The following is a 27,982-nucleotide window of genomic DNA, read 5'->3' on the forward strand; positions in this document are numbered from 1 at the left end:
CTGGACAGGACCTGAGCGGCATAGCCGGCCAGTCTGCGAGGCGGTCTGGGGGTGGCCTCTGGCATCTATTCTAGGCTCAGGCCCCTCGGGGTTAGGGCATTGCCTAAGGATTTAGAAACGACCGGGAAATTCTTCCCTTATGGAGTGTTTTCCAGGCGCAACTGAGATTTCTGTTCCCTGGACACACTTCACTCCTTCCACAAGGCTGGGGGAAGAGGTGGCCCTGCCAGAGAAAAGAAATGCCAGTCCCTGGAGCCCCGTTGGTCCACAGGCTCCCAGCTCACACACACTCCCGCCCCCGCTGAGCCCTGGGCAGGCCGTCGGGGGAGGAGGGACCTGACATCCACGGGAAGGGGACAGCTCCCCCCCCCCGCCAGGATTTCCACTGGTCAGTATCAAAGGGGAGCGCCCTCCCGCCCTCTTGTCTCTCACCCCAGCAGCCCTCCCGGGCCCCAGGCCAAGCACTGGTGACCTTGACATCAAGGAATAATATTTTAGCCACAGACAGCCCTCCAGTCCAGGGCTCCAACATTGCTCTTCCAGAATGTCTCCCAGCCCTCCACAGACACATTGCCAGCCGCACCACCCTCCCGCCTGTGTGGTCTGCCTGTGTGTACCCGCGGCCAGCACAGCGGTCACCAGTCCCTATTCCCACTGAGCCCATTTCCCATGCTGCCTCCCCACCCAAGGGTCAGATAAGACCTCAGAGACATTCTCAGATGCCCCATATTTTTCAGGGAGGCTATTTAAATGCAGAGATGACAAATTCAAGATCTTATGCCATTTGACTGGAGTTCCTGTCCCCATTTAACCACCTCCTTGCTATGGGGTGGTCCCAAGGCCAGGAAGGGAAGCCAGGGGACCTCAGTGTCCTCGTCTGTACAATGGGGCAACACTGACTCCGTGGGCCTGATGGACTGACCGTGGCCAGTGGCCCATCCGAGACCCCTCTTTGAAACAAGGCGAGAACCTGTGTAGATATCCCAGCTCATCCAAGGCTGGGAAGAATGGTCCTGACCCGAGGACTGGACACTGGGCAGCTCCCGACTTCCTCTCTCTGTCCTCATGTCACCCCGGCCTCCATGACCACGATCCCCTCCCCTCTCCCCCATCTCCCGGCTCCCAGCTCCCTATCACCCATGGCCAGCTGGCAGTCCCAGCTTCCGCCAGGATGGGTGCCCCAGCCCCGACCACACCAGGGGCTCTGGAGAGGGACCACTCAGCCCTGCTCTGAGGGTGCCTGGTGTTTGTGTCTCAGGCCTACTTGGCCACGTGGTTCCCCCCTCATACTCTGCGTGATCCCCAGCCAGACCAAAGGGAACTCAGGAAGTTCTCTCATATTAATGAAGGATGACGCCTGGCAGGCTAGTGTCCTGTCTTGGCATCAGGGGAATTGCAGGGGTGGGAGGGGGTGCTCTGGTGCCTGGAGCCTCCCTATCACTAGCTTCCTGCCCCCGCCAGGCACTGTTGAGCATTCAGGAAGTCCATGCTGCTCCCCTGACCTGCCGGGTCTCAGACAGTACCCCCCTCCAGGCCTCAGTTGGTTTCCCCACCTTTGCCGCTGAGGGTCAGAAGCCCTGGTGACCTTGCCATGAATTCTGTGCTCCAGAGCAGGCAGGAGAAGTGAGGACTCTCACTCTTTCCTAAGAATCCCTGGGGTCCATGCCGGGGTCAGACACGCTCACCTTCTGGGGAGCCCCCAGCCTCCTGCTCAGCTGTGAGGGGTCACCCCAGCTGGGCTGTGCTGGAGGGTGGGGTGGTGGCTTCCGGGGGGGTGGGAAGAGCTGTGGGAGGGAACTGCTCTGAACGGGTGAGTCAGCACCCTTTCCCTGCCACGCAATGCTGAGAAGGGACTTGAGCCTCCCCAGAGGGACCCCGGGGCAGCACTACAGAAGACGGAGGACAGCCCCGGAAGGACTGGGAATGGACACGCAGCACCGTGTTGGGGAGGAATGGGTACCTGGAAGGGAGCGTGCTAGAGACTGTGGACCTGTGAACTTCGTGTATGGGTTTGGGTCACCTAAGTGAGCATTGTATCAGCATGGTGTGTGTGTGTGTGTGAGAGAGTGAGTGGTGGGTATTCTTTCCTGTAAGGTCTCTTTGTGTATCTGTGTCTATAGATGTGTTGTGTCTGTTCATTGGTGACCACGTGTTTCTTCATGGCTGTGTCCGCCCACGTGTGTCCGTATGTATCTAAGCCTTGATGTTCTTCATCAAATGGCTGCCTTGCCTTTGTTGGGATGTTGTACTTTGTTCAGCGACTGAACAAAGATTCAGTTCAGTCCCTCAGTTGTGTCTGACTCTTTGCGACCCCATGGACTGCAGCATGCCAGGCTTCCCTGTTCATCACCAACTCCCAGAGCTTGCTCAAACTCATGTCCATCGAGTCGGTGATGCCATCCAGCCATCTCATCCTCTGTTGTCCCCTTCCCCTCCTGCCTTCACTCTTTCCCAGCATTAGGGTCTTTTCAAATGAGTCAGTTCTTCGCATCAGGTGGCCAAAGTATTGGAGCTTCAGCTTCAGCATCAGTCCTTCCAATGAATATTCAGGGATGATTTCCTTTAGGATGGACTGGTTTGATCCCCTTGCAGTCCAAGGCACTCTCAAGAGTCTTCTCCAACTCCCAGTTCAAAAGCATCAATTCTTTGGTGCTCAGCTTTCTTTATAGTCCAACTCTCACATCCTTACATGACTACCGGAATAACCATAGCTTTGACTATACGGACCTAGATTAGAGACGAAATTCACTCTGCCTGCTTTTAGGAAGCTCTCAGACAGTTACTGGTGGGGTTGTTATTCACTCAACAAACCACCATGAGCAGAGGGCTGAGGGACTCAGAGGTGGTACCATCCGATGGGGGCGTGGTCCCAAGTGCCATGCGACAAGCGGTGGGAGTGGAAGGCCATAGCTGGAGCCTGGGCAGGCCCTCAGCTGAGTCATTCCATCCGGGCGAGTGTCCTCATGGGGACAAGCACCAAGCAGGCCAGGAAATGGGACCGGGACAAGCTGTCCCACTCCTGCCGGCCTGCGCCTACAGCTGCCCGCCCAGGCCTGCATCTGGTTGTGCTGTTGACCTAAGATGCCAGCTTGCCCTGGGCCTGACCCTCTCCTGGCTCCCCGGCTTCCGTCCTCCAGGCTCTGCCCTGGGAGGAAGCTGGCCCCACCTTGTACACACACACACACACACACACACGCACACGTGCCACCAGCTGCTCATGCCTGCCAGGCCCGCTTGTCATCTGTGCCCACTCACTGCTGTGAGGAGCTGCCGTGTGTCCATCCTGACCCATCCCTCCTTAGCAGGCCCCAGCCCCTTCAGCTAGAGGCCAATATTCTCTGCCCACCACCCTGTTTTCCAGCCCACAATGGGCCCTTGCCGACCTACTAGCCGCCGCTTCCTTCACTGGCCCCTGGTATCCCTACTCTGCCCCTGCCCTGCCTTTGCCTGGGCTGGGTGCCTCCCCTGGGATCCCCTCACTTCTGTCCCTCAAGGCCCCCTTTGAACCCCTCCGGCCCCTCCGGAGGTCATCCATTTGCTCCTCCCACTCCAACCTCAAGCCCCAACTGACCAGGTTATCTCTCCGTGCCGGTCTTCCATGTCTGTAAAATGGGGTTAAGCAGAGTCCTTGTGGGAGCTGCCATTAGAATGGAGTGAGATGGGTTTGTGAAACCGGACTCCTGATAAGTGATGGCCATGATTATAGCTCCTTCTGGCCCTGCTAAGTCCACTCCTACTCTCCGGCCCCTCAGTGCCAAGCATGCGGGGTCGGATGTGGAAGGAGGACAGCTGGGTGGGGCAGCCCGCAGCCCTGGGGTTTGGAGTGAAGTGGGAGGGAACTGCTGAATGCCAGCACTTCCCCAGGTATTCACCTCTGCCTCTTGGCCTGGCTCTGACTGGCCTGAGCCTGACCCCAGAGCTGACCTCACAGCTGGGGGTGGCAGGAAAAGGGAACTGGAAATCATATCCAGCTAATGAGATTATCCGGTTTGGAGGCTGGTCACCCAGGACTCACTCCGGCTTCTGCCTTCCCAGCCTCAGTCTGGGTGCAGGCTCACCCAGCCCCTCTCCTCCAGGCAGGCACGCATTCCTCCAGCTCCCTGCCCACCACTAGGTCAGCCAACCCCACTTGCTTCTCCCCAGCTTCCCATTCCCCAAGACCAACTCCAGGGTTCAAAGGGTCTAACAGGCCAGGCTCAAGAAGTCCGTACACTTCTGAAGTGCGGAGTTCTGGAATCCTAGCCCTATTAGGGGACAGGACCCCATCATCCTGGCCCCACAGGGTTCAAAGACTCCAGAATTCCAGCCCTCTGAGTTTCTGAGATCCTTTGCATTTCAGGTTCTAAGATGCAAGGATGCTGAGTCTGTGAAATTCCAGAATCCTTCTGGCAACTTCCCCTCAGCATCATTCCTCCTCCCTTCAGCTCATCCTTGGCTCTCTCTGTCCCCCGCTGTCTCCCCCGGGGCTCCCACAGACATGATGCAACCAGGGCCGGAGCCAGGCTGAGAGGTGGGAGGCAGGAGGGAGATGTAATTACAGCGTCTCTTGCCTCAATTCAACAGGAAGCTCAGATTTGGGGCCCAGGGGACCCTAATTCAATGTGAATAATGGAGCACTTGCCAGACACAGGCACGGCCCGTCTGGGAAGGGGAGGCCTAGGGACTCATCTCCACCAGATCCAGGGGTGCAGACTCAAGACAAGAGGGCTCGAGGAGAGGGGAGGGGTCGCAAACTCAGTGGACCTCAGACCGACCAGGTTAAGTAATCAACAAAGCCCATAGCTCACTCAGTCTGCGTTTATTTTCAACAGAATCATGGGTTCAAGGCATTTAGCCTTTCTCTTCGTTTCTCTGTAAGAAGCTCCTGGCATAGGCTCTGTGATAAATAGTGTCTGACCCCCCGTATCCCTCACTGGGAGACAATAGGGTGTGCTGGGGACTTTGGCAAACTGGAAAGCTAGGGCCCCGTCTCATAGCCTCTGGTCACCCTGGAGGTTGTGCAGTTCTGAGGTCACCCAGACCTTCCAAATGGAAGAAGCCATCAAGGTGGGCTTTTATGTGAAGAACTCTCATTTAACTGCCGGCTACATAGGTCCTAAAAGGGCTTCCCTGGTGGCTCAGTGGTAAAGAATTTGTCTGCAATGAAGGAGACATGGGTTCAGTCCCTCGGTGGGGAAGATCCCCTGGAGAAGGAAATGGCTACCCACTCCAGTATTCTTGCGTGGAATATCACACGGACAGAGGAGCCTGGTGGGCTACAGTCCATGGGGCCCCCAAAAGTCAGACACAACTTAGCAGCTAAACAACAAATACAGGTCCTGGAGATCACCAGTATATGAAGTGGGAAACACAGAAGAGGAATCAGGGCTGTCACCATAATCCGTGTCCCCAGAAAAAAGGAAATAGAAAAGAATGTACATACTGATTTGTCTCCTGTAGCCCCACTTCTCTCTTCTCTAGGTCCCCATGTTTAATTCCCACCATGTACCAGCTCAGATGTCCCCTCCTCCAGGAAGCCCTCCCTGACCTTCAAGATGAGTCAGGCCTTCCCTCTGAATTCCCCCATGCCAGCCCTGCCCACTCTGAATCATCACTATCCGAGGACAGGTCTGTCACTCCCACTGGATTCTGAACCCCAGGAACCCAGGGCCAGGGCTGTCTTGGTCGTGTCCATAACCCCTGTTTCAACCCATTACAGGACCAACAGTGTTTGGAAGAATGAATAAAGGAACAGGGACAAGTTCAGTGCTTGTGGGGGCGGGGCTGTGGTAGGGAGTAGGCCCATATGTAAAAAGGGGCTGGAACCATTCAGGGGACGAGAAAGGTGGGGACTGGGTATTCTAAGGACCTCCAACCCAGGAGAGAGGTGAGAAGAGCCGCCAGCTGAGAGGTTCAGGGAGCTGGAGCGGCCAGTCTTCACCCCATTCTCTCTTAGCTTGTGACTCTGAGTAAGGGACCTCCTTTGGCTCAGTTTCCTCATACAAGTAGCCAATTGCTTTCTGGGGCTGTTGGGACGATTAAGTCAATTCAGGATCGCGGGAATACTCCGTGGAGGCCAGAGCCAGGACGCAGGATGTCCTTTGATATCCCCCTGCCCCACGTCCACATAACCTCGCCCCACACACCCACACTCCACACACACGAAGAAGGAATGAGAAAGGACACGGGCTCCTCCATGGTGGCCCCAAGTTCTGCATGTGCCTCAGTTTCCCTGAGAGCACAGGCACCCCCGAGGTCACCACGTTTATTGGATTCATATTTTGAGGGGGTGGGGGGTCAAACTGTCGGGAGGGCTCAGAGCAGGACGCAGAAGAGGCGCTTGTCTCGGAAGGGGTTCTCTGCGGCGGGTACCGGCGTCACCAGCGGGTCATCTTTGGCGTGAGTCTCGCAGAAGGCCAGGAGCTCGGCCGCTGCCTGCGACACCTGCGAGCACCCAGAGGGGAGATGTCCACGCCCCGCCCCGCCCCTGCCTGGGCCACGCCCCCTGCTTGGGCCCCGCCCCCGCCTGGGCCCCTCCTCTAGTCGGGCCCGTCCCTTTGTCAGGCCCCGCCCCCGTGTCCGGCCCCTCCCATTACCAGGCCCCGCCCTTAGGCCCCACCCCAGGTGTGGCCCTGCCCCTTCTCGGTCCCTCCCCCTTGTCCAGCCGCTCCTCACCCCCCACCCCGCTTCCTTGGAGCCCAGTCCGGTTCCGAAGGGGATCTTTCCACCCGGGCTCCCGGCTCCACTCCCAAGTCTGACCAGTCCAGACTCCAGCCCCGAAGCCCGCGGCCTTCCTCCCCACCCCGACCCAGCACCTTCATGCGGTCGATGTTCACCTCCAGCTTCAGCTGCTCAACGGTCTTCCGGGCCTCCGCGATCTTGGCCATGTTGTTGGACATGGCTGCGGCGGGGAAAGGTTAAAAGCCGGTGGGAGTGGGGGCGAAGGAGTAGGCTAGGGCAAAGGTGGGTCCCTAGATAGGGTTGGCGGTGGTGGTGGAACCCAGTAATAGCGGCGTGCGTGGAAGGGCTCACCGATGCGGTGCACAGAGTGGAGGAAGAGACAGAAAAACAGAAGAAAAGGGGAGAGATGGAGATCTGCGTAGATGGGGGACCAAGAAGCCGGCCGAAAGAGGGACCAATGAACAGGGACCAGAGGGCCAAGAGAAGGCTTGGAGGGGTGCACAGATGGGGTACCTAGAGGCAGGTGAAGGAAGGAACACAGGGAAGAGAGGGAAGGCGAGGGGAAGCACAGATGGGAGGCCGAGAGGCAGGTGGAGGGAGGGACAGAAGGACAGGAACACAGGTGTTGGATCCAGAGATCCAGGTGTCCTCACCTCCCGGGGAGAGCGCAAGAACCAGGAGGGGGCCCTCCCCAGGCCAATTAGCAGTGGCTCCAGGGAGAAGAAGGAATTAAGATCACGGCGGGAGGGGCACAGAGGGGGCCTCATTAGGGCCTTAGCAGCAGCTGCCCCCTCCGCCCCCCTCGGGGAGCCCCCCATCCCAACCCTGGCCACCTCAAAGGCTCCTCTGCTCATTAGCAGCCAGAGAAAGGGCTGGAGAGGGGGGCAACACAGCCAGGACTGGGAGAAGGACAGGGAGGATGGCGACAGGGACAAACAGAGAGAGATGGGGAGGGGGAGGGGGGATAAAGAGACTGAGGGAGAGAAAGATGGAGAGACAGGCGGGAGGGACGGAGTGATGGAGGGAGTAGAGACAGGGAGAGAGAGGTGTGAGGACAGAGACAGAGTGATATGGGAGAGAGAAGCACAGAGCGGATGAAAGGACAGAGGGAGGAAAGAGAAGGGGTGATGGAAGGCTTAGGAAGAGATGGAGTGACGGAGATGGGAGAGGGTAGACAGAAGGGCAAATGCAGCACTAGAGGCAGGGACAGTGATAGAGGGGAGAGAGGACAGAAAGGGCAGGGAACGGACAGAAGGAAGTGGAGGGGCAGGAGGGGACCCAGAGTGATGAAAGAGGACAGAGGGGGGCACACGGAGAGACAGGGAAAGACAGGCTGGCGGAGATGAGCAAGGATAAAGTCACTCATTCACTCACGCATTCATTCATTCCCAGGCAGAGGGACCAGCTGTCAGGGTTCAGGACCATAGCCTCCTACCTGTTGCTGCTCAGGGCTGGGAAGGCCGGCGGGTGGCAGAGGCACAGCGTCTGGGTACCCACCTCAGTTCTGCCCCGCCCCCTCTCCTGGGGCACAGCCCCTGAGGACCCGCCTCCTCCTGCTACCACCACCAGCATACCCATCACCCTCGCTTCCTGTCTCTCTGGGTCCTCTCGTTACGTCTGTCCATCTCTCTCTTTGTCTTTGTGTGTCTGTGTCTCTCTCGCTTTCTCTCTGTGTCAGTCTCCCTTTTCAATCTCTGTCTCTGTCTCTGTCACACTCACATACACACACACACACACTCACAGGAAAAGTGTCTTGGGATGGGCCCCCCTGCTCTGCCGCATTTATCCCACAGTCATCCAAATCTCTCCTGTGGGTCCCACACAGCCTCACACTCCATTACATACGCTCTGCCACCCTGTCACACCCACAATCTCCGTATCACCCCATCCCAGATGATCCCCTCTCAGCACACAGAATCACACTCACAGTCCCTAGCAGAGATGCACAACTCTTCGCTGTGTCACATGATGCTGCGTACAGTCTCCTGAACCACCCTAACCTTCTGCGGCGCCACAGCCACTCAACCTCTCGAAATGTCACGTCCCTCACGATCTCTCTGAGAGGCCCATCACCACCAGTCACATCCTACACAACCACAGTCAGAGGGACAACCTCTGAGCGTCAAGTGTAGACACACACATACACAGTTCCACACACCCCCTCTCAGGATGCCTTGCTGAGCCTCACACAATCTGTATCACACACAGGTGCTGCCTTCATACCGAAGCCTCCCGGTGTCACAACTTAACACCCATGAGCTTTCTCTTGCATGCTCACCTGAGCGCCCTGGACAGCTGCACATTCTCTAATGCACTGTCATGACACTCTGCCAGTCTCTCAGGGTCCCACACGATCTGTGTTACACACAGGCACACCCAGCATCTCACACGTCATCACTGTGGCTGACACATCCTTGTCGCACACTCACAAGGTCATTCACACTCAGCTTCCCTCCCCACAGGTCTCTCACACTGCTTCTCACACCATTACTTGGTGGGCCATTCTCATTCATTCTTGCCCTCTCTCACACACCATCTCCCCGTGGACACACACAATTCTCCCATCCTCACCATATTGCACACTGTCACACACGACCACTTGCTCACACATGGTCTCTCGATGTCACAGTCCCCCAAATAGTGTCTCAGAGACACCCAAACTCATGGTGTCACACGCAGTCACCGATATGTCATCTCAGTCACTCACGTAAATGGTCACACACAATGTCTCAGTGTAACACGATTTGAAGAACTGACTCATTTGAAAAGACCCTGATGCGGGGAAAGATTGAAGGCAGGAGAAGGGGACAACAGAGGATGAGATGGTTGGATGGTATCACCAACTCAATGGACATGGGTTTGAATAAACTCCGGGAGTTGGCGATGGACAGGGAGGCCTGGCGTGCTGCAGTCCATGGGGTCGCAAAGAGTTGGACACGACTGAGCGACTGAACTGAATACGATTTCACAGTCACGCCCAGTTTCTGGTTGTCAGAGAAAATCTCACAAGGTCACACAGCTACGCACAACCTCTGGACGTCACGCGCGATCTCAGAGTAGTACACACTCACAGAGCGAGTATCACCCACGGACGCCCATAGTGTCCTGCCCTGAACACACTCTTGTGGGCGCTGCACACTCAGCCCGCAGTCGTCTCCTGGCAGCTCCCTGCTGGACACACGGGGGCGCCCGCGGTCCGCCGAACCGCCCACCCCGCCGGCGCCAAAGCCGTAGGAGGTAGAAACCCGAGGGCAAAGCGCCCCCGCTGGCAAGCTGGGAATTAGAGGTGGGAGAGACACAGAAAGGTGGAGGGAGCTAGAGAAAGCTCACTGAAGATGGACTGGACACAGAAATTCAGAGAGAGATGCCGGGAGAGACAGAGGCAGAGATAGGGTCACTGAGACGGAAATTTGGAGAGATGGACACCTAGGGACTAAGAGAGACAGACAGGCAGAGGGTTGCAGAGATTGAGAAGTGCAGGGTACAGGAGAGACACGCAGACAGAAAAGTAGTCAGAAACAGTGACTGAGAAACACGGACACCGAGACACAGACAGAAGCGGGTAGAGAGACAGACGCGACCGACAGCGCCTTCCGCTGGGGACCGGATCGCAGAGGCGGGGTCTGCAGAGGCGCGTCCCAGAGGCAAGACCTCTGGGCCGCCGAAGGGGCGTGGAAGTTCGGGGCGGGGGTGAGGAGGGGCGTGTTCGGGGCGTGTCTTTGGGGGGCGTGTCCTGGGTGTGGTTTGCCGCGAGGGGCGGGTCATGGGACCAGCTCCCGACTTCGCCTCCCGAGCCGGCTGCGGGAGGGGCGGAGGCCGAGCCCCGGAGAGACGTGGAGGTCTGGGAGAGAAGCGTCTTTACTGCAGTCATTCCATCCCAATTCGGTTTTTACCGCCTGAACAGGGAAGCAGGACCGGCCGGCAGGGGATACGGGCCTGGGTCCCCAGTTTGATAGCGGGATATCGGACCCTGGCTCCCCAAACCTCTATCGCGCGGGAGCAGCAGGGCCAGGTTGGAGGGGGGAGGGGAACTAGGCTCACATCTGGAAAGCATCAGGCGCGCCGGACGTGCCAGGGCCCCGGGCCCGGCTGCGGAAGAGCGGAGGGGAGTTAGGGCGCCCCCGTCCCCCTCCCTTAGCGGGGTCGGCCGGCGCCGGGGAGGGGCCTGGGTTTACGCCTAACCTCGGCGCCTCCCGCAGCTGCTTTCCATCAGCAGTTTTGGCCCGGGCAGCCCCCAAGGAGGAAACACGGCTCAGAGCGGGGAAAGACAGGGTGACGACCCAATCTTCCCTCCCTGTCTCTAATGGCAGCCAGAGGCTGGGGGCGGGGAGATGGACAGGCGGACGCTGTCTGAACCAAGCGTAACCTCCATTTCTCTTCCCGGTTGTGGACCTTTTCACTCTACGCATTACCTTGGTTTCCAGATGTGCAACCCTGCCCTGTGCTGCAGAGGAATTCCCCAGCTTCATGGCAGTGGTACTCCTGATCCCATTTTCTGGAGGGAGAAACTGAGACCCTGGATTGCAGATTCAATTCTGACTTGAATTATTAAGGAAACGTACGATGACTTCCAAGAGTAAATCTAGCATGGAATACCCAGTCCCTACCGGACGTTCCATATGAATGTCTGCAGTATCTCAAACTCAGTTGCCCAAAACTGAGCTCCTGATTCCACCTGCCAAACCCTTTCCTACCAGTCTTATTCATCTCAGTTGATGGGTCAATCTTGATTCCCCGCCTCCTTTTCTCACACCCCACAACTGCTCTAGCAACAAATCCCATTAACTCCATCTTCAAAGTCTGTCCACAATCCAGTCACTTCTCACCTCCTCTGCTGCCCCCATTCTGGTCCAGGCACCATGCCCTGCAGCTTGAACAATTATAGTCCCTACTCACTGGGTCTCCAGCTTCTATTAATATCTCTGTCTCCCTCAGCCTGTTCGGCACAGAGCAGCCAGAGGGACCCTGTTTAAAACAAAGTCCCAAGATAACCGTAGCAAGTGCTAGTGAAAATATGGAGAAACTGACACTCTCATACACTGCCCATGGGGATGTAAAACGATGCTGCCATTTTAGAAAATACTCTGGCAGTTCCTCAAAAGATAACAGAGTTACCTGATGACCCGGCAATTCCTCTATTATGTATCTACCTAGGAGAAATGAAAGCAGGTAGTCACACAAACACTCTGTATTTGAATGTTCCTAGCAGCATTATTCACAAAAGCCCCAAAGTGGAAACAACCCAAATGTTCATCAACTGATAAGTGGATAAACTATATGTGGTCTACTCAAACAGTGGAACATCATTTGGCAATAAAAAGAAATGCAGTACTGACATGTGCTACAACATGGATAAACTTTGAAACATTATGCTAAGTGAAATACACAGTTACAAAAGACTATATATTGTGTGATTCCACATGTATTTCCAGAACAGGCCACTCTATAAGGGTAAAAATAGATCTACAAAAGTGGATCCCCACAGGCTGGGGAGACTGTAGGATGACAGATAAGGGATGCAGAGTTTCTACCTGGAGTGATGGAAATGTTCTGAAATTTACTGTGGTGATAATATAATCACAGGACAACTCTGTGACTATAATAAAAGCCATTGATAAAACCTTGATAAAAGACATTGAAGAAGACAGAAATAAATGAAAAGACATCCTGTGTTCATGGACTGGAAGAATTAATATTGTTAAGCTGTCCATACTATCCAAAGCAATTGAGAGATTGAGTGCAATCCCTATCAAAATTCCAGTGGCATTTTTCACAGAAATAGACCAAACAATTCTGCAATGTGTATGAGATCAGGAAAGACCCTAAATAGCCACAGCAATTTTGAGAAAGAAATACAAAGCTGGAGGCATCATGTGCCCTATTTCATACTATATTACAATGCTATGGTAATTAAAACGGTATGGTACTGGCATAAAAACAGACACATAGGTCAACAAACTAGAATAGGGAGCCCAGAAATAAACTGACACATACATGGGCAATTAATTTATAATAAAGGAGCCAAGGATACACAATAGAGAAAAGACCGTCTCTTCAAAAAATGGTGTTCTGAAAACTCAACAGCCACATGCAGAAGAATGAAACTGGACCCCTATCTTACACCTTGTGCAAAAATTAACTCAAATGAATTAAATACTTGAACCTAAGAACTGAAACCATAAAAGTCCTAGGAGAAAACATAAGCAGTATGTTTTGACATCAGATGTGGAGATTTTATTTCTTGGATTTGACACTAAAAGCAAAAATAAATGTGGGACTATATCAAATTAAGAGTTTCTGCACAGGAAATCATCAACAAAATGAAAGGGCAACTTACTGAATGGGGCACATTGCTAACCATGTACAAGATAAGGGATTAACATCCAGCATACATAAAGAACTAATATCCAAAATATATAAAGAACTCATACAAGTCAAAAGCAAAAGGGAAATCTGATTTAAAAAATGGGCAGAGGATCTGAATAGACATTTTTCCAAATAAGACATTCAGATGGCCAACAGGTTCATGAAAAGGCGCTCAACATCACTAAACACCAGGGAAAGGCAACTCAAAGCCACAATGAGATATCACCTCACATTTATCAGAAAGGCCATCATCAAAAAAAGAATGACAGGTGTCATTCAAGGATGTCAAGAAAAAGGAACCCTCGGGCACTATTCCTAGGAATGTAACCTGGTGTAGCCAGGATGGACAAACAGTACGGAGTTTCCTCAAACAAACAGAACTAACATATGGTCCAGCAATTCCACTTCTGGGCATTTATCTAAAGAAAATGAAAACAGTAATTGAAAAGGATACATTCAGCCCTGTGTTCATTGCAGCATTTGTTACAATAGCCAAGACTGTGGAAGCAACCTAAGTGTCCACTGATGGGAATGAATAAAGAAAATGTGAATATAATGGAATATTATTCAGGCATAAAAAAGAGGGAAATCTTGCCATTTGTGACAACATGGACGGACAACAGATGACATAAGTCAGACAGAAAAAGACAAATGCCATGGGGTCTCATTTACATATGGCATCTAAAAACAAAAAGCTTGTAGACACAGAACAGATTGATGGTTGCCTGAGGGGTTGGGGGATGAGCAAAATGGGTGAAGAGAGTCAAAAGCGAATTTCTAGTTGTCAAACAAGTCAGTCATGGGATATAAAGTACAACATGGTCAGTATAATTAATAATCCTGTGTTGCATGTTTGAAAGGTGCTAAGAGAGTCCATCTTAAAAGCTCTCATCACAAGAGGGAAAAAATTTAAACAAAAACCACTGAGTCCCATATTTTATATGGGAGAATTTTATGGTAGTGAATTATGTTTCAATAGAGCTGTTAACCCCCTCCTCCCACACCCCAAACATCTAAGTTCCTCTTCAGCTCTGAGTTCTCCCATGGCTCTCATCTCTCTGGAGGAATAAAAACCAAATTCCTCACCGTGGCCCATGAGACCCCACGTGATGCAGTGGTCCCAGACCATCTTCTGCCCTCACCTCCCCCGTACCCTCCCCAGGCCCCATTCTCCCCCGTCTCTCACTGCTCCAGACATGCTGGACTCCCAACTATTTTGCCAACATACCAGGCACTGTTTGGGCTTCAGCACTGGCTGACCTCTCCGCCTGGGAGGTTCTTTCCCAAGAGATCCACAAGCCTCAACTCTCCACCTCCTTCAGGTCTCTGTTCAAACTCACCCTCTCAATTAGAGCACCCCCCGATCAGTCTACTTAAAAAATCCTCTGCCTCCCCATTCCTTCATCTCTGCTGTTTTCCCCTCGCAGTCCTTATCACCTTTTAAAAATTACAGAATTTATGTATTTATTATGTCAGCATCCTCTCCTGCCGGCCACCAGCTCAGCCTCCATCCCTGTGAGCAGTTCCTTGTGTATCTGTCTAGAGATAATCCATACAGAAATAGGCTGATGGGGCAATGGCTAACAATGTGGACTCGTAAGCAGTCTAACTTAAAGGTCTGACTTTGCTACTTCTTGGTTTCTGGTAAGTGACTCCAGAGAGCTGTGCCTCGGTTTCTCCATCAAAATGGACGTAAGAGGGACTTCCCTGGTGGTCCAGTGGCTAAGACTCCATGCTTCCAATGCAGGGGGGCCCTGGGTTCGATCCCTGGTCAGGGAACTAAATTCCACACGCTGCAACTAAAGGTACCAAGTGTCACAACTAAGACCCAGCACAGCCAAATAAATAAATATGTGTTTTTAATGGGTATAAGCATCATATCCACCTCCGTGAGAATGTGAGAATTAAATGAGTCACTGAGAATAGTCTGGCATATAGTAAGTGCTCACAGAGTGTTAGTTGTTATTTTTTTATGATTAAGCACTAAAATCTTAAAAAGGAAGAAAGGTCAGCCATCTGCACTTCAACCATCTTGACCACTGAGTGATCTTTGTATCCTTAGACAAGTCCCTTCCCCCTTTCAGCTTTACTTGCTCTTTTTATGAAACAGAGATGGGAGAAATATTCCCAAGGGCCTGAGAAGCAATGACTTTTCCCGGAAACTTTAAAAAATAACTTTGTGAGTTCCCTGGTGGTCTAGTGATTTTAGATGGCGCTTTCAGTGCAATGCCCCAGTTCTCTGGTCAGAGAAATAAGATCCTGCAAATCTCATGGCACAGCCAAAAAAAAAAAAAGGCAAAAAAATCAAAACAAAGCAAAAAATAAACTGTTACTGTTGAAGGAAGTATCTTTTAATCCACACACACACCACCACTACAACTCACACCTACCAGAAGGGAAGCTCCATGGGGCAAGGACTTTTTTTCTGTTTTGTTCCTTACTATATCCAAATTGTGGAGAAGGCAATGGCACCCCACTCCAGTACTCTTGCCTGGAAAATCCCATGGACAGAGGAGCCTGGTAGGCTGCAGTCCATGGGGTCGCTGGAAATCAGACACAACTGAGTGACTTCACTTTCACTTTTCACTTTCAGGCCTTGGAGAAGGCAATGGCAACCCACTCCAGTGTTCTTGCCTGGAGAATCCCAGGGACCGGGGAGCCTGGTGGGCTGCCATCTCTGGGGTCGCACAGAGTCAGACATGACTGAAGCGACTTAGCAGCAGCAGCATATCCAAATTGCCTTAGTGGGCCCTGGACATACAACTCAGTACAGCAGACCTTACTCTCTCAGAAGTCAAAGCAAGAGAGAGGTGGATGGACCCATGTAGCCATGTAGTCACAAGGGTCAAAGCAGCAACAAAAATACCCATTCTTCAGACTGTGGAGTCAGGTGGAGATTGGATCCTAGTCCTGGCTCCCTCTTGCTTTGTGACCAGGGTAATAGCCCCTCTCTGAGTCTCTATTTACCCATCCATGCAGTTAGTATAATTATTGCTGCTGCTGCTGCTGCTGCTGCTAAGTCGCTTCAGTCGTGTCCGACTCTGTTTGACCCCATAGATGGCAGCCCACTAGGCTCCCGTCCCTGGGATTCTCCAGGCAGAACACTGGAGTGGGTTACCATTTCCTTCTCCAATGCATGAAAGTGAAAAGTAAAAGTGAAGTCCTATTCTTAGCGACCCCATGGATTGCAGCCTACCAGGCTCCTCCATCCATGGGATTTTATTGGGCTTACCCAAAAGAAAAATGGGCAAAAGGTGTGAACAGGCAATTCAGAGAATTACAAGTGGGTCAGCCTCCCTGGTGGCTCAGAGGTTAAAGCATCTGCCTTTAATGCGGGAGACCTGGGTTCGATCCTTGGGTCAGGAAGATCCCCTGGAGAAGGAAATGGCAACCCACTCCAGTATTCCTGCCTGGAGAATCCCATGGATGGAGGAGCCTGATGGGCTACAGTCCACGGGGCCACAAAGAGTCGGACAAGACTGAGCGACTTAACTTTCAACAAGCATACAAAATGTGTTGTATAAAAGTAGGGAGACATGCTAATTAAAATAAAAACATCATTTTCCCCCCCAGATTGGCAAAATGAAAACGATTAATAGCATCTCTTGTTTGGTGAAGGGGTGAAAAAAAAATGGGCATCTCAGAAATTACTGTTGGAAATGTCAACTGAGGGCAGTCTCAGTGGAAGGAATTGTGACTATGTCAATTAATATTTCAAATGATTGTACTGTAATGACCAAGCAAGTCTATTTCTAGGATCCTACAGAAATATGGATATGCACAAAGAGGCATATACAAAGATACAACTGCACTAAAGTCCAAAATAGAAAGAATTGAGGAGCTGACAAGGTTAGATCATGGAATCATACGCAGCTACTACAGTGATAGGAAAATATGTCACCTAAATTTAGATGAGATGAAAAAATTCCTAGAATACAACCTAGTAAAACTGACATATGAAGAAATAGAAAAGCATAAACAAATAAACAGAAAAGCTAAACAGTACTAAATCCTCAAAGAAATTCAACTAATTAAAACCGTTCCCATATAGAAATCTCCAGGCACAGATCAAAATTTGATAAACAATGTATACATATGGCTCAACTTATGTAAACAGTTTTAGCTGTATAGAGTATAACTGCTGCTGCTGCTAAGTCGCTTCAGTTGTGTCCCACTCTGTGCGACCCCATAGACCGCAGCCCACCAGGCCCCACCATCCCTGGGATTCTCCAGGCAAGAACACTGGAGTGGGTTGCCATTTCCTCCTCCAATGCATGAAAGTGAAAGTGAAGTCACTCAGTCGTGTCTGACTCTTATCGACCCCAGGGACTGCAGCCTACCAGGCTCCTCCGTCCATGGGATTTTCCAGGCAAGAGTACGGGTATGTATATTAATATATATGGGCTTTCCTGGTGGCTCAGCTGGTAAAGAATCCGCCTGCAATGAGGGAGACCTGGGTTTGGCCCCTGGGTTGGGAAGGTCCCCTGGAGAAGGGGATGTACCCACTCCAATATTCTGGCCTGGAGAATTGTATGGACTATACATCCGTGGGGTTGCAAAGAGTCAGACACGACTGAGCGACTTTCACTTCATGCATATGTAGAGTCACATATATTTATATAGCTACTAGGATTCATACATGTATGCAAACACATAAAGAAAAACATACAAGGATGTACATCAAACTGATTATGACTTCTGAGAGAAGGCATTTGGGGCTGTCACTTTACCTATATTATTTGTTTCTAAACATTTTGCTTTTTATTATTTCCATTTTATGAAACCATATTTATGACCAAACAAAACTCAACCTAGGATTAGATTCATTGATATAAAATATTCAATGGTTAAAAAAAAAATGGTATTGAGACCTGAGCTAGGATTTGACATCTGGTTCTCACACTACCATACCCAAAGCAAACAGCAGTTGCTCAATAACTATTAGTCCAAAGGAAAAGTCCATTTAACCACAAAAGGAAAGTCCGCCACCATTTATGTAACACTGTGCATTTATTTACAAAGAGGTTAGAGAAACACACAGATTCTGGCCCCCCTGTGCACTGGGGAGTCACCATCGTCATAATAAATACAGTAATTTTTTTTTTTTTTAAAAAGGAAAAAATACTGGATTGGAACAACTGAGGGTCATCCTGGGCTCCCCCCACTCCCTCTCACAGGGGGTGCCACGAGATAGAAGCCATCTTCCTTTCCCTCTTCTACCTCCCAATCCTCATATCTGTCCAGGGAGGGAGGTGAAAGAGTCTTTCTCTCCTGGTGTTACCAACTCCTACGTGACCCTCAAAACCCCAAAGTCAGTGCTCCTTCCCTTTTCAGGGCACTCTACAAGCACCCTCTGGGTGAGCCACAGCGTCTCTGATCAGGGTGCTAAGGGGATATCCTAAGGGTTCAAGGATGTGGAAGGGGGGCCATAACTGGGCATGGAAACGAGGAATAAGAGGGCTCAGTGAGAGAAACGAAGAGGAAAAACGGACTAACTGTCTAAACTAAAATGGGGAAATTCAAACTGAATTACCCCTTCTGTATACCATAGTACACCCATAGTACAGATGAAGAAAGTGAGGCCCACAGAAAGGGAACTTTCTAGCCCAAGGGCTGCAGAGTCCGCAGCTCAACTGGGTCAAACAGGACTCCTCCCTGTGGTGGAGGAGGAGCCTTTTCAACCAAGACTGCAGTGGATGGGGCAGTGAAGAAGGGTCTTTGGAAGCAGAGAGAATGGTGGTCTTTGGAAAGGAGGTGTAGAAGGATCAGTGAGTGGGGGTGTGGTGGTGCAGAGGCCATGAAGGGGGATCCCAAGCAAACCTCTAAACTCACACTGTAGTCATGACCTTGAGAGAACCCGAACGGAAACGCAGTATCTTCTTTTTGAGCGCGTGGGAGGCCTTGATCTTCACAAAGACTTTGGCGGGGCCCGCAGGCGCCCCTCCACCCGCACCAGCCCCTGGCCCGGAGGCCGCGGTGGCTGCCACCAGCTGCTGAGGCCACACGAGGCCACCGCTGCCATCGGAGTCGCTGGATGCGGAGCTGAAGGCAGGCGACTCGCCTTCGCTGGCGCTCGATTCACTCTCCCCATAGCCGCCTCCGCCGACGCCGCTTGCCGGGCCCCTGCGCCCCAGGGGCCCCAGGCGCCCGGCCGAGCACTCCGAGTCGCTGCCCGCGCAGCCGTAGAGCAGACGGCGCTGAGGAGCTGAAGGGGATGGGCCAGGACCCGGGCCTCGGGCGGCGGGGCCGCGGGGCCTGCCCCGGCGCCCATCGGCAGCGTCGATCTCGGCCGTGGAGCGCCAGCGGCGGCAGGACCCCGCTGCCTGAGCCGCGAGAGTGGGCGCCGGACCACGGCGAGGCCGCGGCGGCCGGGGCTCTTCCCTTTCGGCTGTGGGGTACTTGGGGGGACCTGGCGGAACTGCGGCGGCGCGGCCCAAAAGGCTGGTCTCGGACTGGGAGCGCGCAGCCTTGCGAGCCCTGGGCGAGCCCCTGCGGCCTGAGGCCTCGGCCATGCGTCCGCGGCGGCCCGCGGCCCGGGGACGCTCCCGAGGTGGGGACTGCTCCACGCTGCGGCCCCGCGTCAGAGGGGGCGCTTTGCGGCGCGCCGCGCGGCCAGGGAGGCCGCGAGTGGCGGCCTGCGCGCCCGGGATGTACTGTGCCTTCACCAGGCGGCCCTCCGCCGGGCTGTCGGGGGGCGAGGGGACAGCGGGCGGCGCCACGGGCTCGGGGGTCGCCTCCGCTTCCCACGGCGAGGCCCAGGCGCGGCCCAACGGGGCCGGGCTGGCGGGACGGACCCCCGCGCGCTCCACCGGGGGCTCGGGCGCGGATCGCGCGCCTCCGGGGGGCGGGGACGCGTCGGGCGGCCGCTGGCGCACGCTATTCTGGCGCCGCGGGCCCCCGTCCGCGCCCCCGGGACTGGTCCGGGGCTGGCCCGCCCCCCGGCGGCGGCGCCTGCGCAAGAGCGCCGAGATGTAGCCGTCCAGGGGCCGCCCCGCGCCCGAGGCGTCGGGCGAGTCCTGGGGAGGGCGGCAGCATGGTCGCGGGCTGCGCAGCGCCACGGCGTGCAGGGGGCTGGGCGTCAGGAAGGGCCCCGCGCGGGCTCGTCGCTCCGCGGAGGAGCAGGCCTCTGGGCCCGCAGACCCCGCAGCCGTCGGGTAGGGCGCCGAGAAGGACCGCGGCACGGCTGCCCTAGCGCCCACTGTCTCGGGTACGCTGGGACTGGCGTCTCCTAGGGGAGGGAGGCAAAAAAGGAAGAGAGAGGAGCTCTCAAAGCCCTTTCCCTATGAGCCTAGGAGGAGCAGTTTGCCTGCCGCCTGCCCTACTCTCCCACTCCCATTAAAAACGACAGTCGCAACGAAGCACCTGCTCTCACCCCTTTCCACACATCAGGTTCATAACGAAGTCTTCACAGTGGCCTCCAAGGCCTTGCATGGTCCGTCCTGCCTCTGCGTGTCTGACCTCCAGCTCCTCTGCACTTAGAGAGCTCCACCTCCTGGATGCACCGGGCCAGTCGCACTTCCACCTCACGGCCTCTGTATTGGCTGCTCCTGCTACCTAAACTACCCTTCCCTCAGGATGTCTGCTTGACCAGTCCCTCTCTTACTTTAGGGCACCACTCCAATGTCACAGTATCAGTGACGCCGTCTCTGGCCAAATTTTCTACAGTTGCAGTTCCCTCCCCGGCTCCAAGAAACATGCTCTCGTCCCCTTCCATAATTTTCTTTTCATGGTACATGTCAATATCTAACATCCTAGGGACTTCCCTGGTGGTCCAGGGGTTAAGACTCCGTGCTTCCAATGCAGGGGGCATGGGTTCAATCCCTGGTCGGGGAACTAAGATCTTAACATGGGACATGACCGTTAAATAATGAAAAGTGAAAGTCATTCAGTCACGTGAGACTCTTTAAGACCCTAGGCACTGTAGCCCACCAGGCTCCTCTGTCCATGGGATTTCCCTGGCAAGAATACTGGAGTGGGTTGCCATTTCCTTCTCCAGGGGATCTTCTCGACCCAGGGATCGAACCCGTGCCTCCTGCATTGCAGGTGGATTCTTTACTGTCTGAGCCACCAGGGAGCTTATTAAATAAATAAATAAAAATCTAGTATCTTAAATGTTTTACTTGTTTATCTTGTATATTATCTATTTCTCACTTGAATGTCAGTTTCATGAAGACAGCGATTTCTTTACTGCTGTATTCCTCACCCCTATGATATGTGCCAGGAAGGCACATAGTAGGGACTCAGAAACGTAGTTGAACAAATGAAGAGCAGCGATTTCTGTTTACCGAATGGCTACCATGTGCCAAGTTTCAATGTCTTTGGGCAGAGGCTCACTGAATAGTCAAAACTTCCCTGTGAAGTAGATGCTGTTATGAATCCCATTTTAATGGATGAAGAAGCCCAGAAAGAAGGAATGTGCTCAAAATCACACAGTACAGCCAGACTTCAAATCCAGGTTGGTCTGACTCAGATGCTTGTGATCAAAAGCCTGGCTCGCAGGGGCCCAACCCCACCCACCTTACCTAGGGACTTGGGCCTCTCGCTGGCATAGATGCCCCGGGGTTCAGAGGGACCCAGGCGTCCATAGGAGCCAGAGCCAGAGAAGCCACTGTCCCCACAGAAAGTCGAGGGTGGTGAGTCTGGGCCTCCCGTGGAGCTGGGGTCTTCATAGAAGCCTAGATTTCAAAGAGAAGGGGAGAAAACAATCAGTGGGAGCTGAAAAGGGGACACGGGGTGGAGGAGAGGAGATCAAGAGGCAGAGTGAGGAGCCTGTGAAACAGGAGACAGCGGGATGGGGTGGCCCAGCAGACCCCACTACCTCTAACCCATGCTTACCCGAGCTGCGCCCACTCTCCTGTTCCAAGCCCCCAGACTCCAGGCTCAGGTCTCCCAGCTGCTGGCCCAGGTCCCAGATGAGCCCAGGCAAGGCCTCCTAAGGAAGTAGGGAGAGCAAGATGGTCAGAAGACTCCCCAGTCCTCTGCCAACTCGTCCTCTATTCTAGCAGCTCATGGGCAGAGTTTCTCTTTGACAGTGAGGCTCAATTTCAAAAAGGTAAAAGCAGTACCCAACTTCCAGGATTCCCTTCAATATCTCTGTCCCTTCAACCCATTAGAAAGTCTTCCTGGTCGTCTAACTCCAGTCCCTCATTCTGCAGTCACCTCATTTGCTCTTAAGTGTGAGTGAAAAGGCTTCAGAAGGCCCCATCTCTTGTCCCTTCTCTACCAGGTGTTCCCTCTATCTGGAGCTCATGGCTCCTTAACCCCTATTAGAATGCTCTTTGAGCATAACTTCAGGTTTTCCTGCTGTAAAGGCAGGTCACTGCTAGAAGTTAGTGTTCAGGACCCAGCAGATCTCTCAGCCATTCATTCATCTGCCTTCTCCCACACTTTGACTCTCTCGTCTCAGATGCTCCCACCTCCCCCACCATGGCCCCCTTTTTAATATTTATTTATTTATTCACTTGGCTGCTCCAGGTTGTAGTTGCAGCATGTGGGATCTAACTCACTGACCAGGGATCTAACCCCGGCCCCCCCCTGCATTGGGAGTGTTCAGAGTCTTAGCCACTGGACTGCCAGGGAAGTCCCCCCAGTGCCCTTTATCACCAATGAAAAGTCCATCTGCAAGTCGTCCGTAAGTTTTTCTTGCTGTAGGTTGACTCTGTCCCTCATTTGGGTAAAACAGGGTGACCACGATTCATATAAATTTTTGCACATCCCAGAAAGAATCCCCTCATGCCTACTGGAGGGCTTCCCTGGTGGCTCAGTGGTAAAGAATCCACCTGCCAATGCAGGAAATTCAGGAGATGCAGGTTCGATCCCTGGGTTGGGAAGATCCCCTGAAGGAGGGCATGGAAACCCACTCCAGTATTCTTGCCTGGGAAATCCCATGGACAGAGGAGCCTGGTGGACTACAGTCCATGGGGTCACAAAGAGTCAGACACGATGTAGCCACTGATCAACAACAGCAAATGCCCTTCTGTGAATCTAGCCTTAGTGGAACTACCATAGCAAACCCCAGGGGGTTCCATTGCCTCCAGCAGCAACCCCTCCTCCTCCTGCCCTAGCTCCATCCTCACCCAGAAGCCCTAGTGTGGGTCACAGCACCTCATCCCCATGGGAAATGTCGATGGAGTCTACCCCGGATCCTTTGTGCTGCAGGAAAAGACCGCCTCCTATCAGATGTGAATAAATAAATGAAGGTGAAACCCTTAAAGGGGAGTGACTGGGACACGGTGGGGGCAGGGGCTGAAACAACACACATGGGGTCTCCAAGACACTAGGACTTAACCCCCTTTTGAAAAACAGGACCGGAGCCAGGAAGAGTCTCACACAGATCTGGGTGAGGCCAGAGGTGGGGGCAGCTTCGGGCTGACGGTTGACCCTCAGACAAAAGCGGCTTGTCTGGACGGCAGGCAGGCAGCGGGAGGGAGGGAAGGGGGGAGGAGGGGCTGAGAGGGCAGCCGCCCAGGCTTGCCTATTTAGGGCAGAAAGACTGGCCGGCTCCCCCGCAGACAACCCCCCCTCCAACTTCCTATTCCTGTGGCTGCTCTCCTGGGCCCTGGTCCTTACCCCTCCCCCCTAGAACAGAAGCCCCCATCTGGGCTTGTATCTGGGAGGAAAGTCAACAGATCATTTCACTTTGAGCTCAGTGGACAGAGATGCTCAGAGTGGTGTCATCCTTGAGCAGATCCCAGGGATGCAGCCGCATGATGCAGTGTCAGGGATGGCTAAAACACATCAAGGACCACCCCTATATCCCACATCCTGTCCCACACTAATCATGTCCTTGCTCACCCCGCTGTAGCCACACTGGCCTCCTGACTGTTCCCTGAACATACCAGACATGCTCCTAACTCAGTAAGATGTGATTCCCCAGCACACTCTCCTGGCTCCCTCCCTTGCTTCATTCAGATGCCTGCATGCTCCCTTCTCTGATCATTCTTTCCAAAATAGCTCCCCATCATTCTGCACCTGGGTTGCCCTGCCTTTCCCCCACCCCCCACCCCCAACATAGCAGCAATGACCTCCTGACTTAAAATGATGTATCAGGCTGTCATTTGTTCATTTTCTCACCAGATCGTCAGCCCCAGCCCCAGAAGGGCAGAGATTCGTGTCTCTTCTGTATACTGCTGCGCTGTCCCTGTCACCACCTCCCCAACCCAGTCCCAGTACCTAGAACAGTTCCTGGCTCAAAGTAGGTGCCCAGGAAATGTTTGGGAAAGGAATGAATGAATACAGCAGAATACTATACAGCTGTTAAAATGCAACGAGGCCATTTCTATATAACAGAACCATCATCAAGACCTATTGTGGAGTGAAAAAAGGACAATGCAGAGGGACTTCCCTGATGGTCCAGTGGTTAAGCTCCACCAGGCAAGAGATGTGGGTTTGATCCCTAGTTGGGGAACTAAGATCCCAAACGCCCCGAGGCAACTAAGCCCACACTCCACAACTAGAGAAGCCTATGCATCGCAACAGACAGCTCAAGAGCCGTAACAAAGAGCTAGCACAGCCAAAACAAGCAGAATGTACAGTATAATGATGAGTCAGAACTACTACCTGGGGGTTGTATTAAAAGCTAAGTTACTGGGTCTGACCCCTGATTCCAGGCAGGAGCCTAAGAAATTGAATTTCTAACAAGCTCCTGGGTGATGCTACTAGTCCATCAGGCCATACTTTTTAAGAACCATAGTCTCTGATACCTCACCCAAGAAACTGGAATTTGAAAAAAGCAAAGCAAACTCTATGTATTTTGGAATGTAGCCTGTTTTTGTGCATAGATGCAGAATTCACACCAGGGTGACAATGGTGATCACAGACAAGAGGGTGGATTTTAGGGGGTCAGGGGATGGATGAGGGGACTGGATGGTAGGCTGAAGTGTTCATGGAGGCACGGCTGGGAGCCAAATTCCCAGGGTTCAAGTTCAGCCATTTGCCAACTGTATGACCTTGAGCCAGTTTCTCAGCTCTGTTTCCTCATCTCTAACATGGGCATCTTTTGATTCCAATGGGGTTGTTGTAAGGATTAAACAAATTTAAACAGCAATTCCTTTTAAGCACTTAATAAATACTGACTTTTATTATTACATGAAAACCATGAATTTCCAACAGGGAAAATATAAAATCATGCTTTACTGGTGTAATTAGAAATAAATGAAAAAAGATTTTTTTTCCCCCAATAAGTTCTGTAGGTCCAATTTCAGTTCTTCCACTGCAGGGAAGAGCAGGAGTAAGGAAGATAAATAGCAGAGGCCTCTTCTTCCCCGGTGCCTGGACCCCACAACACCCCCCTATTTGCAAGTCTGACCTCATTTCTTCATCCTCCCAGCTGCAAGAGGATGAATCTTTAAAAGACCAGAAGGTCCTTGGCCTGAATCTGGCTCTCTGCCTATTCACAGTGCCCCTCATTGGTTTTTTTTTTTTTTTGCAAGCCCATTTGCAAGTGGACCTGATGCTGTCTGACTCAGGCAGGTTTAAGAGGAATGTGGTTTGGACCCCTGGAGACCCCTTTGCCCAAACTTTCCCAGACATTTACTGCCCCCACTCACATGGCCCTGGTGTGTGTCCAGTTCCCTTGATCTCTGTTAGGAAGTCCTTCTGCAAGTCTAACTTGAGTCCTTCTTGCTGAAGGGGACCATTTTCCTTGGCGGGAGAGAACAGCACTCCTGCCCCATTCAGGATTCTTGCCTCTTTTCTCTGAGGTTCCCCCTAATCTTTCCCTGCATCCCTATCTTTCCTACTAGAAATGAATCAATTTTGGCCTCAATCTTTCTTGTTTCAAAGGGAGTGTATCCCTGGGTGGCAGGATGGAGGAGTCGAAGGGGTGAGCATCACACAACAGAGGCTCAGGGATCAGGGGAGGCCCCCCACCCCCTCTTTGGAAGGACCCAGGAACCCCCAACACCAGAGGAGTTTATATTTAGCGCTTCTCTGCTCCTCCCTCAGTGGCGCTGTCTCCCTCCCGTTGCCTGCCACCGCCTCCTCCCTGATGCGGGGACGGAGCTCTGCTTGGAGATTGTTGGGGGGTGGGGTGGGAGTACTGATGGCTGGGAGTAGACAGAGGGGCAGAAAAGGGGGAGACTGAGGCAGAGAGAGGGAGAGGATGAGGGGCAGGGAGGCAGGACACAGCTGGCCCATCCCCATGCCTTCTGCCTCTTTTTGGAGGGATGGGAGGTGCCTTCCCAAGCCCAGCCAGTTTAGGGTGGGGTGAGCTGGTGAGGGCCCCCACAACGCGCGGCTCTAACTTTGGGAGGGGGTGGGGCCTCCCACAGCTGTTTCTGTTTCCACAGAAGAATGTGCAGGGTCCCTCTCCTGGCGGGGGTGGGGGAGTGGGGTGGGGTGGGGGGAGGGGCTGGCCGTCCAGCCCCAGAGTCTGGCTTCAGTTTACCCCCACCTCCCCGCCATTCCCCATCCAAGGAGGGGGCAGTCGAGGTCAGTAGCAGGGAGAGCCTCCTCCCCCTGCTACCTCGGCTCAGGTTTCCCCAAACGGGAAGCTCTGACCACACACAGGCTTGGGGATGGGATCAGCAAGTGGAGCTGGGGTCTGGGGCCTGGCAGGCTGGGGGGAGGGGAAGAGAGAGACAGGGATGTGGGGCAGGAAGAAATGCAAGAAAGGAAGACCAAGGGAGACAGAGAGACAGAGGACTGAGAAAGGCAAAGAAACAGGCACAGAAAGTCACAGAGATGTGGCAGGAGGGAAAAGAGTGCAAGAAACCCAGGAGAATTAAGGAATAACAAAGAGAGGGAGAGAGAGGTGATGCTCCCTAAGTCATTCTGGACACCTTGCCTCATCTTCCACCATCAAGCACCCAGGGCGTCTAGAAGTCAGACTCCCATGCTGCTTCAATTTGCCACCACTTGGGTTAAGCAGGACTGTGACCAGGTAGCAAAGGAGGCAAAGTGTCACCAAAGGGTCGAGATCACCGTGGGATCCTAAGGGACTGTGAACTTCCTCTCAGCAGCAATCCTTCCCTCAGGAGGTTCGAGGATCCCCTCCCCCCTCCCCGCCCCCTCCGGAGATCTCCAAGCACACCAGGACTTAGGGAAGACGGGGGGTGGGGGGAGCGCTGATAGGGAGGCCAGGAGAGGGGCATGTTTGGATCCGGCTGTGTGACCTTGGGTGAGTCGTTTGCCCTGTCTGAGCCTCAGGTTTTTTCCTCTATAAAATGGGTACTATCACCCCCTTATCCCCCAAGCTGCAAGAAGACAACGCCTGCCAAATACTCAGCCCGGGCTTGACACGTACTTGGCGCCCAGATGGATTTTCTTTGGGGAAGGGGTGTAGGGAATGCGGGCCTGTGCATCACACGAGGGACCGGCAGAGGCGAGGTAGCCCCCTTTCCCAGTTTGGGGGCGGGGAGGCCTGATCCCGCCCGCCACCCAGACTCTCCAGCCCCACCCCCCTCTCCTTTTCCCCTCCTCCCTCCCCCACCCGGACGGGTGTCTGAGCATCCAACCGAGACAGACAGACAGACACAGACGAGAGCACAGGGACGGAAGGACAGGCGGCCCCTCACCAGCTGCTCTTCCAGGGCCGCTGCGGCCCGGCGCGCCGCCGCCGCATCTTCGTCCTCGTCGGCGTCCTCCTCGTCCTCGGCCTCGGCGCCCCCCATTCCGGGCTGGGCCAGCCGCAGCGCCTGCTGCACGCGGTACTCCTGCCTCTCCCGGAGCCAGTGCAACTCGCAGAGCCCGGCCAGGCTGCCCTCTAGCCAGCCCCGCAGCCGACCCCGCTCGGGGCTCACCGGGAACGAGAAGGCCCGGATCATGGCTGCGGCCCCCCGCCCCAGACCGGCCGGGCCCCGCGGCCACCCCTCTCCCGGTCCCACCTCCCCGCCCCAACAGCCCGCCTGCCAGCCCGCCCGCTGGCCCGGCTGTCACCGTCTCATCTGCATAGGCGCCCGCCCATTGGGCCGCCCACCCGCGCCTTATCTGCATGGCCACGCCCCCGGCGACAGAG

The 27,982-nt window shown here is 53.7% G+C and overlaps 2 protein-coding genes across 2 annotated transcripts; both read right to left on the reverse strand.

The window, feature by feature from the left end:
* Positions 1–6,218: 6,218 nt before the first annotated feature.
* GNG8 (G protein subunit gamma 8) lies at positions 6,219–14,038 on the reverse strand. Its single transcript, XM_019980202.2, has 2 exons — positions 6,795–14,038; positions 6,219–6,423 (listed from the first exon to the last, which is right to left on the reverse strand). The coding sequence occupies exons 1-2, from the start codon at positions 6,876–6,878 to the stop codon at positions 6,295–6,297; spliced, it is 213 nt and encodes a 70-aa protein (XP_019835761.1). The 5' UTR covers positions 6,879–14,038; the 3' UTR covers positions 6,219–6,294.
* A 3,979-nt stretch (positions 14,039–18,017) lies between these two features.
* On the reverse strand, positions 18,018–27,845 carry DACT3 (dishevelled binding antagonist of beta catenin 3). The gene is made up of 4 exons (XM_019980172.2): positions 27,543–27,845; positions 21,862–21,958; positions 21,549–21,701; positions 18,018–20,254 (listed from the first exon to the last, which is right to left on the reverse strand). The coding sequence occupies exons 1-4, from the start codon at positions 27,789–27,791 to the stop codon at positions 18,855–18,857; spliced, it is 1,899 nt and encodes a 632-aa protein (XP_019835731.2). The 5' UTR covers positions 27,792–27,845; the 3' UTR covers positions 18,018–18,854.
* Positions 27,846–27,982: the final 137 nt, after the last annotated feature.

Source organism: Bos indicus, chromosome 18 (assembly GCF_029378745.1).
Source record: "Bos indicus isolate NIAB-ARS_2022 breed Sahiwal x Tharparkar chromosome 18, NIAB-ARS_B.indTharparkar_mat_pri_1.0, whole genome shotgun sequence".
Classification (NCBI taxonomy): Eukaryota; Metazoa; Chordata; class Mammalia; order Artiodactyla; family Bovidae; genus Bos; species Bos indicus.